Source organism: Acanthopagrus latus, chromosome 17, assembly GCF_904848185.1.
Source record: "Acanthopagrus latus isolate v.2019 chromosome 17, fAcaLat1.1, whole genome shotgun sequence".
NCBI lineage: Eukaryota > Metazoa > Chordata > Actinopteri > Spariformes > Sparidae > Acanthopagrus > Acanthopagrus latus.
Genome location: NC_051055.1, coordinates 6,610,202 through 6,631,901, shown reverse-complemented (window position 1 = coordinate 6,631,901; position 21,700 = coordinate 6,610,202). Strand labels below are relative to the sequence as shown.

Genomic DNA, 21,700 nt, shown 5'->3' with positions numbered 1-21,700 from the left:
AAATGAACTAACTAGCCTTGCATAAATCGAAGCTGGGGAGAAAGTGTACCATCATTATGGCTAAGACAATATGCAAACTATCTTCAAAGAAATCAAATTGCCGGAATGTTTTCATTTGCATGTATTAACCATTAACATAATGAGGAGAAGTGACATTGGACCCGGATTGTGTGTCTGTTCGGATTGATAACTCTGCTGCATCTGCAAATAGTCTCCTCTGCAAAATTATGCTAGCAGTCAAATCAGTGTTGAACTGTGGAGGGAGAGGGAGAGTGATGGAGGGAGCGAGAGGAAGACAGAGACACAGAGAGAGAGGGAGCGAGAGAGAGAGAGAGGAGAGAGAGTGGAGGCTTTTGCTTTTTCCGTTTTATCAGGGAGCTCTGTGCAAACCTGCTGCAGTGTTGAATCGAAGCCATCATCCTCTGACAGCTATCCTTAAACAGGAAGGGGCCGCGAGTCATTGTCTCTAAGGCTCTGCGGAAAGCTGCTGTGTGTGTTTTTGGGCATGTGTATGTGTGTGTGTGTGTGTGTGTGTGTGTGTGTGTGTGTGTGTGTGTGTGTTTGGGGCAGGGGGAACGCATGGGGGATGTGCCCATGTGGCTGCTAGCTGGAGATGGACCTCGAGTGGGCACACTTCACACTCCTCGCCTCCCCCCCCTCCTTGTACATATCGGACACATGCACACACACGCCTGCACACAGCCTCATGCATACATGTGCCCCCCCACCCAACCCCTCCAACACACACACACACACGCACATCTGAGTGCTTCCAGGATACCAAAGGCTCACTTATCTGTTCCGTAAAGACTCACCATGGCCCACATTGGCGAGTTGGCGGGCAACCAGCCAAATCCAGTGTGTGTTCTCCGACTGCAGGCGTCATGCAAAACACTGAACTGTCTTCAATATTCAAAATAATTTTTCCAACATGCTACTTCCCAGGATCAGCCTCTTAGGTCAAATTATTCAATTAAGTGTCTGTTTATTACTGATACCAAAGCTGGGTGGCGGGTCTACTTATCACCTTTTTTGCAGATTGGTGTTCTCGCAGAATACCACCATAAAGATTGCCTTGGCTGTAATTAAAATGGCACAGAGACAAATTTGGCGGAGGGCTAAGACACGGGGAAATGAAGGAGGCAGGGGGGAAATTGCAGGGGCTACGTTCTGTCATCCAATGAAAAAGTTGAGGCAGTAAAAGCAGCAAAAAATTATAGTCGCAGCACTTCTGTGCGCCACAAAGGAGCAGGTATGTGAAAAGAAAAATGCAACGTTGTGGTGTTGATGTTGTCATGGCGGTGCGTTTATGTGCAGAGAAATGGTCAGGAAACAGGGGGGCCGGTCTTTGTGGCTCTGACTGAGGCGAGTAAGCTGGAGTCAGCGATGGTCTGTGTGGCAGAGCGGATGCTGTTTAGACATCCTAAACGCCAGCCGGGCTTGCGTCCATCCACAGGCCTGTGTGTTTGATGAGCTATTGGCAGGCTATGGGGACACGTGTTCCCGTGCCTCGTGGCAAACATACCTTTCACCGTCTTTGACTCCACAAGCCCGTGTGACTTCTCAGGGAAAAAATATGAAAGAAATCAAAGCGCCAATAAGCTGAGGGTGTTAAGCCAGAGAGAGAGAGAAAAAAAAAAGAAAAAAAGAAAAGAAAGACCTGAGCGACTTTGGATTTTGACAGAATCTTCATGCGCTCTCTGACAAAAATTTGCATTGTTATCGCAGATAACTGGCGATGTTTTTACTTGGTTGTACATTTTTTGTGAAATATGTAAAATGTAAACCGAGCCTCTAACGATTCCCTTAATGACGCGGATCTTGCTTTTCTCCCTTCCGAATCGCGTCTTAGCGGGCTTCTCAGTGCAGGATGTCTGATATCTGAATATTAAAAGGGAGTTTCAAGCTCATCTGCAAATGTGATTTGCACATATCACACTTCTGCAGTCGTCAAGCTGCTTCATCGCCAAGCTTCTGAGCAAAGAAGGCTGGGGAGGGGAGGGAGGAAAAAAAAAAGAAAAAGAAAGATGCACATATGGGTTGCTATTGATGTATTCCATTTCTGACCTAATTTAAATCCCTGCCAACAAGCTCATATGCATACTGTACATTTGCTAAATTACAGAGTGTAAACCTTGCCTTCTCACAGAGACAGGTGTAAACATCAATGTTGTCATAATGCACCAGCAGTAAATATGATAATCGTGCCATGCTGCAATAGAGCACAAAATAATTTGGACATCATTTTGATGCCTGAGGGGCCCAGGGGAATGCCCCGCAGAACGAAGGTGGCCCATTGACATGCTATACACGCCAAGATATAATTATGGCTGCCTGTCTTTGTTCCTCCCAAGCTTCCTCTCAGTGCACTAGTAATTTGCTTGTGATATTTTGGTATTCTTTACGATTGAGTTATTCTCTGTGGACTTGAGTATTACATGGGTGTAAATGGGGAAGCGAAGAAGCCGCTCTGATGCCAAATCCCGAGTCCTGAAACTGTTGGTGTAATACCAGAACGGCGAAGTCGACGCCGGTAGTAAGAAGTTATTTTTGATTCGAAACATTTCAGTGGCATTCTGACACGTATCGACTCCTCTTCCCTCCGATGTTTTCAGTGTCATCGGCGGCTATCTGTGTGGGACACAGCTGATAATAAGGGGCACAGCCAGAATATCTTTAGGGTATGCAATGTGTCGGGCTGCGGTTTGTTGTCATGATAATCCCCTCATTTGTAATGTCGGGATCAGCAGGTTACGGCTCTCCACTTGCCTGCCATGTCAAGACTTGGGACTGGCGAGGTGGATTGTCATTTCTGAAGCAATATTTTGACAGCGCCTTCACTTTACTCGCATGCTGCGGCTCAAAGGTCAGAGCTGTGCCACTTCCATTTACTGTGTGTGAACACTCAATCCCTGAGGAGTGGAGCTCTCTACATCTCCCCCTGCAGTTTTCTCTCGCTGACACACTCACACACAGACACACACACACATGCACGTAGTCTTTTCTTTTCTGCCTCTCACCATTTAACTCACTTGTTTTAGGAGATAGATGTCAAGGCTAGTCCCACACAGAGCCTTATAGTGGGTCTAAAGCTCCCAAATTGAAGGGCAATTACAACTTATAAACCTTTACAATGGAGTAAATGGAAAAAGGCAGCTCTGCTCAGCTTGGCTCTCTGTGATGCCTGATTTCCCCTCCTGCCATCTTTCCAATTAGTGCATCGCAAAGACAGCCACCTCTCCTTCACTCACCGCTGTTCTCGCTTTTGCCTCCTATCACACACGCTGCTGTTTTTTTTTTTTTTTTTTTTAAAAACATAGTCTGGTGTGATTGTTACAACTGCACAATGTCTCAATGGTGTAGCTGTCATCCATTTTCCTGTGTGCTTAGTGCCACTCCTCAGACACCGAGGCAGGTTATGTCAACCAAATAAGGCACTTGTCAGTAATACAAAAAGACATTGTTGCTGGTCCATTGTTACCTGCTCTGCCAGCTATCATATAGAAAGTGATGGAGTGACGGTGTTTTGGAGCACGGTGCAGCTCCACAGCCCCAGGGGTATTATGGGTGTAAATCTCCCTCACACAGTTCTGCTCCAGGCCAGGGAGAGCATCATCATTAGCCAGAGCAGATGGAGGGGCTTCAGCACTGTTTTCCTCTCTCTCTCTCTCTCTCTCTCTCTGCCGTCCGACTCCGACTGCTGGAATCTGGTTTGATACAGTGCGAGTGGATGGGGAGCAACAGCCGAGCGCAGACAATGAATGATGAAATCCACATGAAATCAGATGAAAGCTACAGTACGCACATAAGCAGGCAGTCTGATTCATCATTTATTTGTGAAGTGATGATAGAGGAGGTTTGCTTAAGTTCCGCGCGTTCATACAGTAAGTCTGCGTTCTTTTGTTTGGGTGGCGAGAGAGTATCACGGGAGCGAGGCTCTGAGTGATGATGGAGGCTGGCGACGACGCGAGAGCAGAAATTATGCGTCGATTAATCGTTTTATTGATTCATGCCATTCCAGTTCAGATTCATTGGATAAAGAAGTAAGAGCTCGTTCTTCCCCTCCAACAGTCCAGACAGAAGACGTCAATTCATCTTTTCATTGATTGACAGAAATCGAAGGTTGTGATAATTGGTTAATCACATGAAGTCATTTTACTCAAACATTCTTTGGCTCCAGCTTCTGAAATGTGAGGAATATACTGCTTTTACTTGTCTTACATTACAGTAAATTTGTTATTGATTTTTTTTTTTCCTAACCCTAACCCTAACAAAGCAAGACATTTAAATACCTCATCTAGGGTTTATCACCATAAGTATTTTACAAAAAAGGTAAATCCAGAAATTATTTCAGCTGATGCTCAAACAATGATGATAGTCATCAGTTACAATGTTAAAATATATATTTGAATTGTGTATATCGATAACATGTCTCAAATGTTTATGTGTATTATCTTTAAATATAACGATTGTATAAAAGTTTTTATTTAAGATTTTTTATTTCCAGTTGAGCAGTAAACGTATGAAGTAAGGTTGACAATACCAGAATTTTAAACTTCAATATAACAAACAAACACAAACAGATACTCTGTACCTCTTTTAATACCACGGCAAGCAAAAAGAAAACATTTTGTTTGTTTTGCTTTTATGAGCACCTGCACACAGTGCTGGAACAGAAAAAGTCTCTGAACACATTTTTTCTTTTTCTTTTTTTTTTTAAATGGCTTTGGTACTTTTGATATCATTTAGTGCGGCTATCATGTCATTTTAAACGTGTTGATGAAAAAAGTATCTTTTGACAGGACACACAAAGTAATCAAGTTTTTTTTTTTTTGTAATGAGCCATCCACTATATTCAATAGTATGTGAAACTTTACACACTTTTGACCAAATCAGTTGAGTTCTTAAATAAAAGTGTTGATGTTTATACTGTATTGGAGCACATGACCAACATCAGATAGTTCATAAGAAGCCTGATATTATAGTTCAAGCCTGATTTCAAGCAGCTAATCAGTGCAATCATTTATCAATGATGAGTATTTATCTCCAGCAGCCACTAGCTCCCTATTGATGCAGCAGTATTTCACAGTGTGCTAGAGGCCTGCTATAGAGGGAGCACGCTGTGTGTGTGTGTGTGTGTGTGTGTGTGTGTGTGTGTGTGTGTGTGTGTGTGTGTGTGTGTGTGTGTGTGTGTGTGTGTGTGTGTGTGTGTGTGTGAGAGAGAGAGAGAGAGAGAGAGAGAGAGTGTGCGTGTGCTGTCTGAAGCACTGGCAGAATCCTAATCTTCCAGCAAGAAGCTTCACATGGCCAGATCAAGAATTAGGAGGGAGGCTGGGGGGGAGGCGGAGGGAGAAAAAACCCATCTCGGTCTGTGTTTTAAAGGACAGTGCTTTGAATGTCATTTGACAATTTCCTTTTAATTAGAACTAATTTACAGAAAGATGCCCACCAGCTAATCTTTACAGGATAATTAACTTCTATTTTCTTTACTTTTAATTAAAAAGTGGAAAAGATTTAGCTGATCCATAAAGAATTGTTCTTTTGAAATGTTCATCAGACTTCACACTTCTTTTGGCATTGGTAATATTTAGATCCTATCTGCCGCTCGCAGTCTCCACTGGGTTATTGCAATGATTTTCTCCTCCTTATCCGAGGTATTAAGAAGTGGAACTATCAATAGTAGAAATAGGAACCAGAGGAAAATTAGAATTGAATTAATGAAGAATTTACTGCAAAAGGAACCCCCCCATCCTTCATAATACTGGAATGAAATTGACATCTTAGATATATCCATTTCATAGAAATTCCTTGATGGGAAAATATTGTTTTATCTACATTTTTTTGATACAGTAATCATTTTCTTTTTCTGAAGGCTCCCCATTAAATTCTTTGAAATGACGCTCCACTAAAAGCTAATTGTTGCAGAGGCAGTTTGACAATTTACAATACTGCTGCTCCGGTCCCTGCACACTCGCAGGCCGCTGATCGTTATGAATGCGCTGCATTTCAGGTTAAACAGCAGCATCTTATTAAGCACTTAAGACATGGTGAAGGGCCTGGTGCCACTACAGGATGAAAACTCCTTCAGCCTCATCAGAGCTGCTGGAGAAAAGTATTTTCTTGCCAGTGTTAGCACCTTCCAACCGACTTTACTTAGTGGAGATAAAGTGAGCCAATATGAGGTGAGCGTGCTGTAGACAGAGCCTCCACTCGTCTGCAGACGAGCCAATGGCTGAAGATGGATGCCCCCACTTAACCATGATAGCTCCCTGGAGGAGCCTCAGTCAATGGCTTCATTAAAAGTGAACGTTCTAGTGAAAAGCTCGCTTATAAACCAGTAATTAAGACCACACATATTTTACCTGCTTTGTTTCAGCTGTCACATGCGGTGTACAGGCACATGGTTAACTTTTATTTCCTTATAAGTAATAGAATGACACTAATAAATCACTCAGCTAGAGGACAAGCAAGAGTGTAACAGGAAGGACTTGAGGATGCTTAAATGCAGCAGCCCGGCCATTTTAACAGCATTTTAATCTGTTCGCTGCCCCTGCAAAGCAAATGTTACCCTGCGAGAGAGGCATTAGCTAAGCCCATATTAGTTGGAGGACAAGCTTTGTGACTTTTATGGACCAAACGTTGTACCAGTGTCCACTTGGACATGTGTGTGTGTGTGTGTGTGTGTGTGTGTGTGTGTGTGTGTGTGTGTGTGTGTGTGTGTGTGTGTCTCTGTAAACTCCAGAGAGACAAGTAGAGGCAGTAGAGTGAAGCAGGACCCAGCTAACTCCACAGAGAAACTGGCTGGCATCTGCTGAAGCCCTCGGGCACGCTCAGAGGTGCCTCCAGCATTTTAATGGCATAGTCAAATGCCAGCATGTTTTCATGCCATTCCAATTCAAATTCATTGGATAAAGAAGTAAGAGCGTGTTATTCCCCTTCAACAGTCCAGACAGAAACACTGGGCGCAACAACACAGAACTTAGCAACTCCGCAAACATGCTGAGATCCAACGTTGTGTCTGATTGGAATACGATACTCGGCTAGATTTATGTTAGCCGTGTTAGGGAAATGTGAACAAAAATAAATCTTGGAGAAATAATGTTATTCTGCATCTGGGCAAGTCTTTCACAAGCTGTGGCGAGGAGTTCAGAGACAGCGATATTGATACTTCTCCCCAGCCCGATGGGTGTGTCTCAGTCTCGCTGCGTGAAGCATAAATGTACAGTAATGTAAACCCAGTGGGCCATCGAAACGCATGATGTCATCAGATTGCATTTAGATGCCGTGTCATCTCCAGTGCTGCAGCCTCTCAGAGGAGTGTGTACGTTCACATGTGTGTTTTGCAACGATTTGAATACATTTATTCCCCCCTCCTTCCTCCACCCCATTCTTCTCCCGCCCGTCGAACCAACCCTCCCTCCTCCTCGTCGGTGCTGAGTTCTCAAGCAGTTTGTTGACTGTTGATTGTAAGTGCCCGAATTTAGGAAGGCAGCCATTTCTAATCACGAGAATTACATTGCTTAGCAACCGGAAAATCAAGTTAAACAATACCATCGCTTATTCTTGGTCACAGACTGCAGCTCGGAGAACACATCAGTCTCCACTGAAGCTGTTCCGCGCTCCTCCCAGCACACACACACACAGACACACACACAAACACACACACACACACACACACACACACACACACACACACACACACACACACACACACACACAGCAGCCATTCACAGACGATATACAAAATGGTAATTTACTTCTGACTTGTGTTACAGCATTAGCGCCACATTTAGTTTGATCACAGTGTACAACTTCGAAAAAAAAAAAAAGCTTCTCTTTTTTTCTTTGCAACATTAACGCAGTAAGAAAAAACAGGTTTGAAATGAGAAAGTCCTTTGAGGCTTCCTGTAGCATATTAAGCTATTAAGAGCAGCGTAAATGGTATCTATTTCATTACAGTGATCAAGGATTAAATTAGAGGCTTGAGCCCTGTAACATATACACTAAGTCTCCTCCAAGGCTGAGGGAGCCCTCTGCTTCCCAAAGGTCATTAGAGCTGAGGAGAGAGTATGGCCCCCAGTCTCTCCTCGCCTCTCTCCACTTTCTCCTCCTTCTCTTTCTCTTCTCTCTCAACCCTCCATGCAAGATGAGACGGAATTGTGTCTCCGTCAGAGAGCCAGTATTTATCATTTTTTTCCTCCAGCTGTGGAGGTAAACACATGAATGTGTATCTAAGCCTACCTGGCTCACAGTGTACGGCTACTTGCGACTTGAGACAAAGTCTCTATTTCTGTATTTCCTCCCACGCCGTAGTTTGAAGAGTCCTGCGGAGTATGTGTGTGTTCACCTGGAAGTGAGGAAGGCCCAGTATCAGTGTTGGCACAAAGGGCCAGTCACAGGGAGTGGAGTTGGCAGGGGTTGAGCTGCATGGCCCTGTTGGATTTTAGGGGCTGCATTATGCATTCATGTTTAGTCTCAGGTGCTACGTTTTATCCCCAGGCCAGCTTGGACACATTTTCAATGGACCTTTTGGATGAAAAACTGTATAGGTGGGAGCAAAAATGATTTCCATGCTTATAGAGATCTGCCGCTTTGTTCTGTCAGATTCAATTACCTCACCTCTAATTAGGGAGCTATAGAGGAGGCTGGGTTTGTGATCCACACATCACACTGTGGAGCCTGCTGATAATGTGAGGTATCGCTATCACAGCCCGGCCACAAGCTCCCCACATTGCGGACGGCTGAAAAAGCATGCCATGAAATTAGCAGTCACTTTTGCACACACACATATTTGTTTAGAGCCCCTCTTTTTTTTTTCTTTTTTTTTTTTAAGTGTGAGTTTCCGAAGCGAGGTTGGCACATCTGTGTTTTTTCCATTTTCTCTTTCAGTCCACTGAGGCACAGACTCGTGTACAGAGTGTTTTCCTGAAAGATATGCTCATTCCACCAACCTCTGTCTGTGCTCCTCTCTTCCCTGCTCCCCTTCCTCTGTGACTCATTAATCCTCTGTCCATCATATGGTCTCAGAGTATCACCCCATTTTATAGACTCAGTGGGGGCATTACCATATCCCTCTCCGGAGCTCCACTCCGCATGGCCGATCCCTATCAGACAGAGGCCATGCCATGAACAAAAGAACCACTGTGATCAAGCCTGCATTCAGCTACCAATGTCTCTATTAGCATTGGCCGCTCCTGCTGCATGACTGTTTGAACAGGGCTGAGATTTCTCTCTCCAGTCGGCAGAGGAAGAGTCTGATGAATGCGGATGATACAGTTCAGGGCGGAGGGTATGGATGACAGGGCCGTGGGGGTGCAGGGATACCTGGACACTGACCCTGATTGAGAGGAAGTTCGGACAGGGTGCAGCTTCCTAAAACATCCTCTTAAAATTGAGCAGATATGAGTCTTTGTGCAGGGGATATTTTAGCAAACCAAGCCTTTCTCTAGTCAGTGGAGCTCAGGAATTAGCACTTATAAGCCTGAACAGAACAGCTGTCAGACTATCGGGTAAAGATGATTATTGTAGGACTGCGACTGATGATTACTCTCTTAATTCATCTAATGATTATTTGTCGTTATTGATTCAGTATTATTTGGTCAAATCGTTCCCGACCCTTCTGGCTTCAAATGAAAGCCTCGTCAGTCTCATCGCAGGTTATGATTTATCGCAGGACGTGACTTCTGAGCAATTTATTCACCAAGCATTCACCACCATTTTTTTTTTCCTTTACAGATTGTTTCACGTGAAGGACTTTTAGATGCCCGAACTGGTTAAATGACACCAGAATTTCACAAGAGTAAAAGCACAAATCTGAGAGAGTCATATCTTTGACTATCTTTGACGAAATTTAATTACGTGTGACAGAAATGTTTCTAAGCACCCTTAGTGTCCTGCGATGGGCTCAGATTTATTTGCCATTTCCTGGGGTTTCAAATTGGGAACTGAGCATCAAGCAAGGGGGAAATCAAGTGAAAAATGCTTTTTAACAGCTCAAGGTTACATCTTCTGTGCCTCTGTGTTTTGTCTGACCAGATGTCCGATCCCAAAGTATATTCAACTTGAAATGATATAAAACCCAGACACTCTGCTAAAAGCGACATTTCAGAAAATGAACTCATTGAATGTTTGACATTTCTTCTATATAAATGGCATGATTTTGATCAGTCACATCTAAATGTTGGTTGCTTTTCTTGGTTGATGTTGATTGGCTGGTGAATTCAACACTTGATTATTTAGTATTTGTGTTATTTTGAAAATCACAGATTTGTTCAGATACTGGGTTCGAGGAACATAACGGATTGATGTTCTGAAAGCTTAGGTATGTAGTTCAAACACCCAAAAAAGCTGCCATTTAATTGTGACTTCTCTTTTGGATACAGGAAAATAGTTAAAGACACCCGCAATGTAAGGAACACGCAGAAGCATTAAGTGAAAGACACCACATAGATTTCAATACGAATTAAGTTTGAGAAGCAGTGCTTCCTCTGTGTGTTGTGTTCCTGTGTCTGTTATAATGAGCGCACCATCTTAAGGCAGCCCGTGTTGTTCTCTGCGGCCACGTGAAATGCGGACGCTCTCTCCGCGGTGTCATTGGCCATCTGAACTCCAGAGGAGGCCTGATAAGAGGGTGAAGCAGCAGGCATTCCTGCGGCCCAATTCGTCAGCAGACCCTATAGAAATGCACCAACAAGCGCGGGTCACACAGTGAATGTGACAGGATTTTAAACAGTACACAACTAAATATAGCAGGAACGCCACTATCAGAAAATGAGTTAGGAGTGTGCTGCTGGTCGTTTAGAAAGTCATTATTCTTATCATTGCTGTCTCTGAAATAATTTCAGGTCTCTCCATGCAATGAATACTGTATAATAAACTAAACATGTGAGAATGCACACAAACTTTGGTAATCTACGCAGGGCCCAAGAAGTAGCCATCAGACCCCCTTTAATGTGTCCAACTGGGTGGAGTGTTTCATTTTTCCATATTCACTTCGGCCTGCGCTATCTCTATCAGTTTGAAAATGCTCCATTTAGTTACTATCTGTTAGAGTGGGGAAGTGAGATGCCCTTATTCTGAGTCTATTAAACCTCAATTCTATCTCATCTTATCTACCTAATCTTTGTGTCTTATTGACCATGAAGTTTATCTTTAATCTCCCTTTACCCTTATTATCGCACAACACTGTAGGTCTATTTTCTATGGTGCAATGGTGCTGCTGTATTCGCCGGCAACAGAGGAAGAATCGTTTAGTTGTACACACAGTTCTTATTCAGCTGTGTAATGGAATGTGTACAGAGTGTGTGTATAGAAATGTATTTCCTCGCTTTCTTTCACACTGTCTTCAATTGCCTTGGCAGGAGCCTTTAACGCCAGTCATACAATCTCCCCTTGATACTGCGATATTTATCTCTCGGTATCATCTTAAGCGATGGTAGACTCATCGAGTCACTTCACGCCTCACTTCACTCCTCAGCGAATCAGCAGAAGGCATCAGATAAGATCATAAAACTGTATCCTAATTTAAAAGCAGCACTCTGCCTCCGCAGTGTCTATTAGAGATCTGTGTGCTAATTCTTTTCATGTCCGGGGCTCCTGCAGATGTAGGCCTCTACAAAGGAGTAATTTATAAGACTAATGAAAAGAGCAAGCAGTTTGTGGACATCGGGGGGGTCTTTTATGAGGCTCGGTGCAGGAAGAAAGAGAAACAGGAGAGGCACATCAGCCCCACTTTTTGAACTGAAATTATTGCTTTATTAAAGCTGAGGGGCTCACTCTTGCGACAATAGAACAAACACGTTGAAAGGTGTTGAGAGGATATCAGTGCACTCTGTTTGAGCTCCAGGATGATGCACAAGAGGCTGCAACATAGCTCATGTGTGACAGACAGGAACGGAGACAGCATCCACATCTAGCAGTCAGCGGTGGCAGCACTTTTTGATATGATTATTCAGTTTAAACACAGCTCGGAAAGGAGATTTTTTTTTTTTTTTCTCACAACAAAGATGCTGATTTCTAGCTTGGAAAAGCTTTATTTTAAATATCAACTAACCTCAAACTTGAAGTGTTCCGTCACTTCTCTGCTATGGTAATTCATGTGCAGACACTGGAGACATGCTGTGGTTTGGAAGGAGAGGTGTGCAAAGATGCACATTATCTTAATAACATTCAAATGCCGGGTGAGGTGTTTTTCAGAACTAATACAACTCAGGTAGCAGTACAGTAATTCCATCAACGCCCTTGATTGAAGCAAAAATGGTAATATGCAAATACCAAAAGAGATGTACAGCTACAAGCAAAACTCCGAAATCATTTAGATTTAAAGAAATAATATTGCACAGAGGGGGGAAAACATTAATCACACGGAAAAGTGTCTCCTTTAAGATTGCACTGGTGTATTACCCGGAGGCATGGAATGTAAATGGAAAATCAACATTGTACCCTGTGATAAGGCTAACAAATTAATAAAAGAATTTACTTTCCTCCTCCCGTGCTGATGCCTGTATGAAAAGTCTGGAAAGGAACTTTTTTTTTTTCCTCTCCTCTCCCTCCGTCTGTGTGAGGTTTTGTTTTGCAGGTAGGGGGATTAAAATCAACGCTAACCTTGGCTGCGTGTCAGCTTGTTCTTCAGAAAGCGCGCCATCTCAAAGGGCTCTTTCAATAGCTATAATTGAAGGACCTTTGTGAAATATTAGGGGACAATAATGTTCTTTATTGACATGGCCTTATTTTACATCTGATCACGGAGCGTATAGACAGTACAGTGCTGCACTTTTAGTTACATCTGCGTTTGGTAGTATCTCAACAAAAGAAACAAAGAACCAGAGAAGTTTTTTCTTTTTTTCTTTTTTCGGAAAGCCTGAAGGATGTGATGAAACTGCTGAACATCTCCCTTGTGTGTCTGTGTGTGTGTGTGTATGTGTGCGGGTGTTTCCCTCAGGTCCTCTGGAGGATGGCCTGGAGGAAGAGGAGGAGGAGTGCGTCTCCGAGGAGAACGAGCTCTTGGCCAAAGACGAGTTCTCGGTGGAGGAGAACTTCTCCGCCGAGTTCGAGACGGAGAACATGAGCTGTGAAGACATGGAGTACTTCTGCAACAAGGGTGAGGACCGTCTACTTATTCCGAACCCAGTAGAAAACTTTAAAAGCTGTTCTCCACGTGCAGAGCACGGCTCTTTTTTTAATACCTAATCTGAGACAATATGTTAAGCCACCCCTGTGCCAAGCATCAAAAATAAGTTAAACTCCTGCCAATGGCATCTAATAAAATTCCTCAACATGTTCAAATCAGACCTGGCAGAACTTGTGTCCATATCAGAATTTCTCCCGCATCACTGCCTACAGTTGAAACTATCCATTTTGATATTTGATCCCAGCCATCCACCCAAGAGCAGTGGTTTGATCTGAGAGAGAGATGGCATCGGCGACACTGGCTCTCCCTCTGTGATAGTGCTGTGAAGGTGTGCTACGGTACGCCAATGCACTGGAGAGCGTAGCACTTCCCTTTGAGCCGGTGCTAAAGCTCTGTGAACACTCAGCAGCACCTGCTACTGCTCGGAGGTCCAGCACTATAAAGCGCCTTAGCATCGCCAAATGTGCCCGAGTCCTCTTTGAACTCCAATTCAATTAGATTGCTTCTTTGTATGTTTGTTTCATTTCGGTCACACCTTGCCATCACAGGAGCTAATTTGTGGTCTGCTCCAGGTTACAGTGTGAAGATGACAGACTTGTCCCGCCTTCTCCTCCCCCCTTACCGTCCCCCACCCCCACCTCGTCCTACCCCCCGGTCGCGTGGCATTCACTACCCCAGGTGTCCCCACTCCTACTGGCGCACGGATGCCGTAAATTTGACTTTTTAATGAAGAACCAGTGCTTTGAATGTCTGCCTCTTCCCTCTCCTTTCAAAGGGAAAATTGTTTAGAATTATTTCTCCACACTTCTAAACTGATGTGCCTCGTGGGATTACATTATTGAAGAAAAATAAATCTTTCATGTTCCAGGTAGGCTATGCCCCAGTAATCGTATCAATAATGTTTTCCTTTTGTTCTCGGGGAAGAGTTGAACGGCACAATTGTTCAGAAATTGCAATTACCAACGACGCCTCGTTTGCTTTACCCTTTGTCTCCTCCGTAATGTGTCCTCACGCAAACTTCAAAGTAGAATGTATGGTCTTGTAATAACCCAGTAGCTATGAAATAGATGGCGTGGCGTGCATTGGTGGGTACAGCTTGAAGGGGAAAAAAAAAAAGTACAACTTCTGAGCATCTTCAAAGAACCTTGTCATAGCCGTTTGATACTTCCATTGTTTTGGATAAAACCATGTGAGGAACTGGGCCTCAAATCTCCTCTCCATGTTTATGAATAAAGTCAACACTAACTAGCAAATGTCAAATACTACTTTTTGGGCGACACTGGTAATCTGTTCCTTGTCATACACAAGCCTTACTAGTCAGATTTTTTTGTATTACTCTGCTATCTAAGCTTACAGTAGCTAAGTCTCCCTTTGCCTCCTAAGACCCGAATGATGTACTATCCAAATTTCTTTTTTTCCTCGTGGCGAGTTGTGCGCAATCATCAGGTGTAGCCATTTTCCCCATGATCCCTTCCTCAATTAGATCTATTTAAAACTAATGTCGGCGTGGCTTAAATTTACCCCACTTATGTGAAACTGCCGTGAATTAAACAGGACGCAATCCTGGCGGCATTAAATGGTTTAAGTGTGTTATTCCTCGACTATAGGAGGAAAAAGAGAGCCCCCTTGATTAACTAAACCCTCTCAAATGTGATGGCGTGCTGTAATTAGCCCTGTGCGGACTTGAACGTGGGTTTTAAAGCAGCCACTCATCCCATGGCCTTTATCTTCTGCTGCTTCCCGGAGAATAAGGTCTCTCGTGTAAGGTTCCTCCACTGAGCAGTGACTCTCTGGTCTTAGCTTAGCCTTGTATCTGTGTAGTCACTCTCTGAAATGGGCTTGTCAGGGGGACCTAAAACCTCCATTAAAAGTTTCAGTCTATAATAGGTATTAAAAAGCTGTAGGAACACAAAGAGGAGTACCAATTTTCATTAACATATGAAGCACTTATTAACTTTGATCAGAGTGCGGTGAAGTAGCAAAGCCGCTTAAAGGCGCAAAGGTCAAGAAGTTGAATGCCACCAAAGACTCAGTCATTTGCCTTACCCTTGCAGAAAAGGGACTCCCCAGATAAGTGCATGGAGCACCTTGACGTCCCATCATGGTCTGAGGCTCGGGAACCTCTAAATTGGGTGATGGTTGACTCCGTAACCTGTTTAGTTAATGGTGTCAAGGCGCTCAGTGGTTTTTGGTGCTTTCATTGTTGTGGTTTGGAGAATGCTGGTGGTATCGCACAAACAGGCCCGCTGGCCTTCACAACTTAAATCTGAAATCTCACTGGTGCTCAACTGTCAGTACAATGCATTTTCAGACCAAAAGGAGTGAAATATTCCAAATAATTTTTTTCCAAAGCCACAGCTGTAATATCTGTATCAGTGATTCCTAATCTTATCGCTTTTTGACCCTCGAGACTATTATCTGCTGGCTACATCACTACTTGCATGCTCTATGTCTACAGGGTGTGACCATTCAGCAACAACATTGCAGCAACAACATTGCTGTCATTTTTCTTGTTCTATATGAAACATATCTGAGGGCCTAAAAGGTACACATGTCTAGAAATTCCTCAAAAAGCAATAAGATGTATTTATATAAAGTTATTGAACAGACCATTTGAATTTTCAACTTCGGTCTTTCCAAATATGTTGTGCAATAACAAGTGTTCTTGACTCCAATCATTTGTGATAACACTGCATGCTGTCTTCATGCGACCACAATAAACAAATACAAAAACAAACAATACTAAAAAAAAGTTAAAGATAGAACAATATTTGTTCACATTGCCAGCTGGGTTGCATTATTTGTACACTGACATTTGGTTTTGATGACGAATAAATGCCACGGATAAATGAGACTGAAAATGATGTACTTCTTCAAAGTAATTTAAATGCAAGAGGAACTTTTAAAGATCAAGTTGCGACTGTATTGTTATTAAATTGAGTTTGTTATTCTGGTCACGTGAAGGAAAGCATGTGTGACAACTGGGTTGTCAATACATGTGTGAAGTAAGGAATATTGGTTTGTGGACAATGCATTTTGAAAGACAAGTTGTTGAAAATTCAGATGGAGCCCATAATAACTGATAACAGCTTGCTTCATGATATCATTATCTATTTTTTTTAATTCATGAAACACTGTTTAGAAATGTTTCAGCATGTTGTGTATGTGGCACTGATCTATTAATAATTGGTATGTCAGGATTGTTGCCGTAAAGTCATCAGAATAAAATAGCTGGACAATGTTTATCTCCACTCTGTTAGTCATCTTGTGGCTCCGGTAGTAATACCCAAGTCTTGCAAAATTTTGGAGTACTGGTACGGCACTTTACTTGAGTTTTTCCATTTCATATTGCTTTAAATTTGCTTTAAATATTGTGTTATTAACTGTAACACATATAAGCATTATAAACGGTGCTTACACGTCAATGCATCAACAATGACAATCAATGATATGATATGATATATTGTTACCTTAATGATACTTCACAGTGATACCCTAGTAGCAGTATTTTTACCTGTGGTTATACTACTTCAACTTAAGTGAAGGATCCAACCCCTGTGAAGAGTCCCTTGTCAGCGGTGCTCAACATATTGTAACTGAAACAACATGCAGCAGCTACACGGGTGTGAAATGAACCAGTCTGGTGGAATAGTAGAGCCCCAGAGAGAAGGTGCACTGTTTTAATAAACATGGAATTAGAGGGGGCCTGCCAACCTATTGAGAGTTGTGTGAGGAAAAACAGCACATATCCAAAGAAATAACCTTGGCTATCCCTGCGATTAAAACAGAGTCTTACCTCAAACAACTTCTCCTGCTCGGTCAATTTCACATTTATGGAGCTCTGCCTGTGAAGCGCCCACAACCGAACACCAGACTCCACAGCAAAGATTTATACTCTATTGACACACCTGGCTCCATAATTGTAAGAAAGATACCTCTTTTATATACACTGTGTGGCATCTTTTTTTACTGAAATTGTGAAATTTCACCTTGCTGTTTTACCCCCTCTTTTATTGTTGGCTATCTGTGAAGTTCAGCACAGGGTGTTGCCACAAGCTGTTCCCTTTGTGCGCTCCAAGTGTTGTCTGATGACGAATGGCTTCCTTAGTTAACTCTGACAGTAAATTTACATGTCATTTCATGTGTCTCATTTCCTCAGTGTGAAACACTGTTTTGTCTAGTCATATTACATGATTTTTTCCCCCAGCTTAAACTGCTCAATGTTGCTGTGAGTGTTTCTTGTCAGGATGCATCAACTAAACGTGAACATTTAGCACTTGTCTGCAGCTTATTCAAATAACAAAAATGATAATGTGGGCAGAACCATCTTCTCAGAAGAGAGAAAGCTCAGGACTACATACGCAGGACTTCACATAGCAAATAACAAACCCACCTTGACCCTCCGAGTAACCTCTCACTGAGTAATTTGACTCGCGGCAGTAAGAAACATATAGTAAAAAACAGAAAGTGGCAGATTTAATTATGCCGCTCTTTGTGTAACACAGAAATAATCAGAATCTCCAGCAACACAGGAGGAAGATCTCCTTGGCACTTTCGCCACAGCTGCCAGTGCCCAGAATGGTAAATGTGGAATTTTAATGCACAGTTGATGCTGGAGAATATGGGGAAATGCTAATTTGTGGTGCGATAAGATGAATCGAGTCATCCCTTTAGCCCCATTTGACTCAGTGGAGGAAATTAATCATTAATGTTTGTTAAGTATGACAATCTAACTGGGCCAGATCTACATGCTCAGAGACTGAGGCAGAGCGAGATAAAGACCCAGGCTGCAGACAGGGAGGAAAACTGCCAGATTCTGTAATGATGGGAATTTATTGGCATTTAAAGAGACAGTGGCAAGGCATTTCACTAATAGCCTTCCTCCATTGGAGTGCTCTGCCTGCCACAAATTGCATGCAATTCAAACCTATTTTTCAGATAGCAGAGAAGTCTTACAGCTATGCTTGACTTTGGTGAAAGAGGTTGCTTCCTGGAATTGACTTTATCTGTTGCTGCATAATCTGCATCAACAACCAAATATGCAATATCAACTGACTAGCACCGCTACCGCTGGGAGAGGGTGGGCGTCCCCCCTAATATTACATTTTGAAAATCATTGCCCGGCTCCAATACTAGTGAGATTGTGATGGGTTTAGAAAAGTGGCTGTGGGTTAAAGTCATTGAGCCTAGAATTCAGAAGCATATAGAACTGTGCAATCCCATATGAAGACTTAAAAATACTTATACTCCATTTTGCAGAAATTGCGACCTGTCTCTAGACTCAGTGGTCAGGATTAGAGTGCTCTGAGCTCCTTAAAGTCACACACGAGAGATTGACATTTTCAAGGGCTTCCTTGGTCGAGACAATGCTAAAAGGGAGAGAAAAAGCCAATATGACTTTGTTGCTACCTTGCTCCAGGAATTGTGTGTGTAAATCGCCTATAAGCTTATTGACCTGAATGCATAGCACGCTGCGTGTGACTGCGATTTGGCGAGAGAGCTGTCCTTTGATAGAGCAGCGATAGGGCTGATTTTAACAGCTCACTGGCTCCTCTTGCATGCCCGCCAACCCTGCACCCAGCAGGCCGCCTCGCCTCCCCAGCCCTCCCCGTCCCTTCTGTTCTGTTCAGCCTTCCCTCACTCAACCTTAAGTATCTCCATTCGATTGCGCAGTGAACGGAACCCAAGCCAGATGTAAATTATGATCTAGGCGATAATGTAGAGGATGATCATTGACAATCTGTCTCCCTTGATAAGACAGCGGAGGGTTTCAATTCAGATGATGAAACAAGGCAGAGTCTCTATTACTTTTAGTGGACCTCTGCGAATGGAGTGGAACACCTCGATCAATCTATTTCTGTATCAGAAAGGTCAAAATTCCTATCTGGTTTAAAACCATAAAAATGAGTCTCTACATTCGTCTGTATTCAAGGTTTTATCAAGCCGCACTGTAAGCAACGGAGTGCTGCTCCAGCACTTCTTCCCCTGCTCTGCTTTTTACTTGTGACATTTGTGCAGGAAACTTCATCAAAGCCCTGTGACATTGTTCCCTGTGAGGTTGCCTGGGCGATTGTGTTTAAAATGCATTGCAAACTGTGTTAGATAGAAGGCAGAAAATCCTTAATCACTGCTTAATTAAGGAATCATCTTGTAGCTTCATTTCCCGGGCTGTAATTAAACACTTCCAATACGTTTCGTTACAGGGCTTAACATGTTCGCCTGAGATCAAGGTAGTGCCTTTAATGTTATCTCGCCAGCTTTTTTTTTTCAAACTCCGCTCCATTGGAAGGAACTGTTGATATACGCCTTTGTTATCCTCGTCATAATACGAGCCTAGTATGCTAAAGAGGTTTCCCAAGCCCAACAATAAATAGTGGGGGAATTTAGTTGAGTGGGCTCCCTGATGATATACTGGGAGCTAGGGGAGGAGTGGGGGGGAGAAATCGCCGGCCCAAGCAGACACTTGCATAAGCAAAACTGGGTCATAATGACCTCATGTACTGAAAGTAGGACATTTCTGCAGACTTCCCATCAGTATCACTTTTTTGCTTCATATACGTCTCCTCTTTTAGCACAAGGCAGAACGCTGACATCCTTTTGGCGATGTTTGCTACCTTCTTTGAAGTGAGCCATGTCAAAAAAAAAAAAAGCTAAACAAGCACGGTGTGTGTGCTTGATCTGGAGATTAACCTAACTGAGGACGGACGGCGGTGGAGTGAAGTAGCGTGTGTCCTGTGGCAGTTGTCACTGGAGGTGTGATAACTAACTCTCTGAAATGCTTTTTGGGAGCTGTGGGGGGAGAAATCAGATACAGATGTGGTAAACAACCATACGATAACACGTGTGTGCGTACCTCCTGTCATATTTGGTGAGGGATTTTTTATTACATACTCTGCAAGCCGCATCTTAAATGTATATTGTCTTTGTCATCTTAATATATTCACATGTAAATCTACACATCCATCCCTCTTTTTTTGCCTTGTTGAGCGTATTAAGTGTAGTAATCCATTGTAGTAATCCAGGCCTGTCCTTGACCATCCACTATTGGGTTTAAAACATCAAAGGGATGAAAACGATATGGTGACAAAAAGTGAGAGAAATGTTCCTCCACAAACTATCAACTAGCACTACATGCCCCGAGCAGGTTTGCTCTTACTTGCCCGAGTTTGAAGAGACACAGTGCAACCACTGTGTCAGCCACATTGGATTTATTCAGAGCAGCAAACTCAGGGCACCTACTGAGCACTGATTTATGTGCCTATAAACTTTGAGTACAAACTGTGCTTACTGTAGACTTGCAAAAAATAGATTTCTTGTACTGTAAGTGCATCTAAGAGCACTCAACAAGAGAGCTCTCGTCACCGTTACCACCGCGCGCTCAGAGGCGGAGTCTGTTTAACAAGGTCTTTAAGCACTTACACCTTGGAGAGAGATACCCAAATATCCCTTAGCATGGTCTGTGTGTGAGCGCCGAGACTGTAAATCAGCCCTACATCCTATAACACACATTCTAGCTCGCTCCACAATAGATCAAACGGTAATAAATAGCCACCTCTCTCCCACACATTGCTTTCCTTCCTGTTCCACGGGGCTTCCTCCTGTTCCTGCAAGCACTCACGGGAACTCCTTTCACATAAAAGTATGCAGCTGGACCTGGTGAGCTAACAGCACATGCACATATACAAAACTATATATACACTCAAACACAGCAAGACAATGGCTCACATGACTTCCGATTGTGAAGGCAATTATTACAGGAAAGAGTTCTAAAACTATTTGATTTTATTCTGGGATAATGTCCAAAAGTCCTAAAAATCTGCTCTTTGGAAGGGCAGCACAGTCCATAATGCAGTGTCTAATTCAATTAGGTGTCCAAGCATTAAATGTGGATTGAGTGCTGCTCACTCTGTGTCTTGTGTGCTTTATAGGACTTAACCTTTTACTGCCTTGCAGGAGAGGAAGATGGCAACCGAGAAGCAGGAGAGTCGGAGATGGACGGGCAGGGCGAGGGCAAGACCAGGCATACCGCTGTGGGGCCAGACGAATGGGATGGTCCAAGTAAGAAAAGTCTTCATATCCCTTTCCTAGATAGACTTTTAGTGCCATCTGGCAAAGTTGCTGGAACTAAACTGCAGTGCATGCTGCATAGTTTGAGGCAAGGTATTGATTTTGGAACTGAACAGAAAAGGAGCAACAGGGTGCTAGGGTAGACAAAGTATCAAAGCAGTGTTGTGTTGGACGAATTAGTCACACATCTGCATGAAATATAACAAGCTACTTTAATGGCACCGTTCAGTTAACAGTACATGAAATTATCAGTAATTGTTGGAACAAAAAGCATCTATTTTTCAGACAAACCCCTAATGCAATGCAGATGTAGCATTTTAGAAGGGTTCACAGCACATTTTCTTTTTATCTTGTTTTACCCTTTTACCAAAAGTAACTTCATCAAAGTGATGGATAATACATTGAAGAAGATAGTTGCACAGCAATCAGTGCTCAGCAATAGCCTGCTCCCACCCTGCTGAACACACAAAATATGATTCCTTTTAATGCATAAAATGACCTCAA

The 21,700-nt window shown here is 43.0% G+C and overlaps 1 protein-coding gene across 2 annotated transcripts in view; it reads left to right on the top strand.

Moving 5' to 3' along the window:
- The window catches only part of zfpm2a (zinc finger protein, FOG family member 2a), a 122,896-nt gene that overhangs the window by 20,999 nt on the left and 80,197 nt on the right, over nucleotides 1-21,700 (top strand). For both annotated transcript variants that reach the window (XM_037075533.1, XM_037075534.1), the window contains exons 2-3: nucleotides 12,941-13,099; nucleotides 21,083-21,187. In XM_037075533.1, the coding sequence (XP_036931428.1) occupies nucleotides 12,941-13,099; nucleotides 21,083-21,187 (264 nt within the window). The remainder of the gene's footprint in view (nucleotides 1-12,940; nucleotides 13,100-21,082; nucleotides 21,188-21,700) is intronic.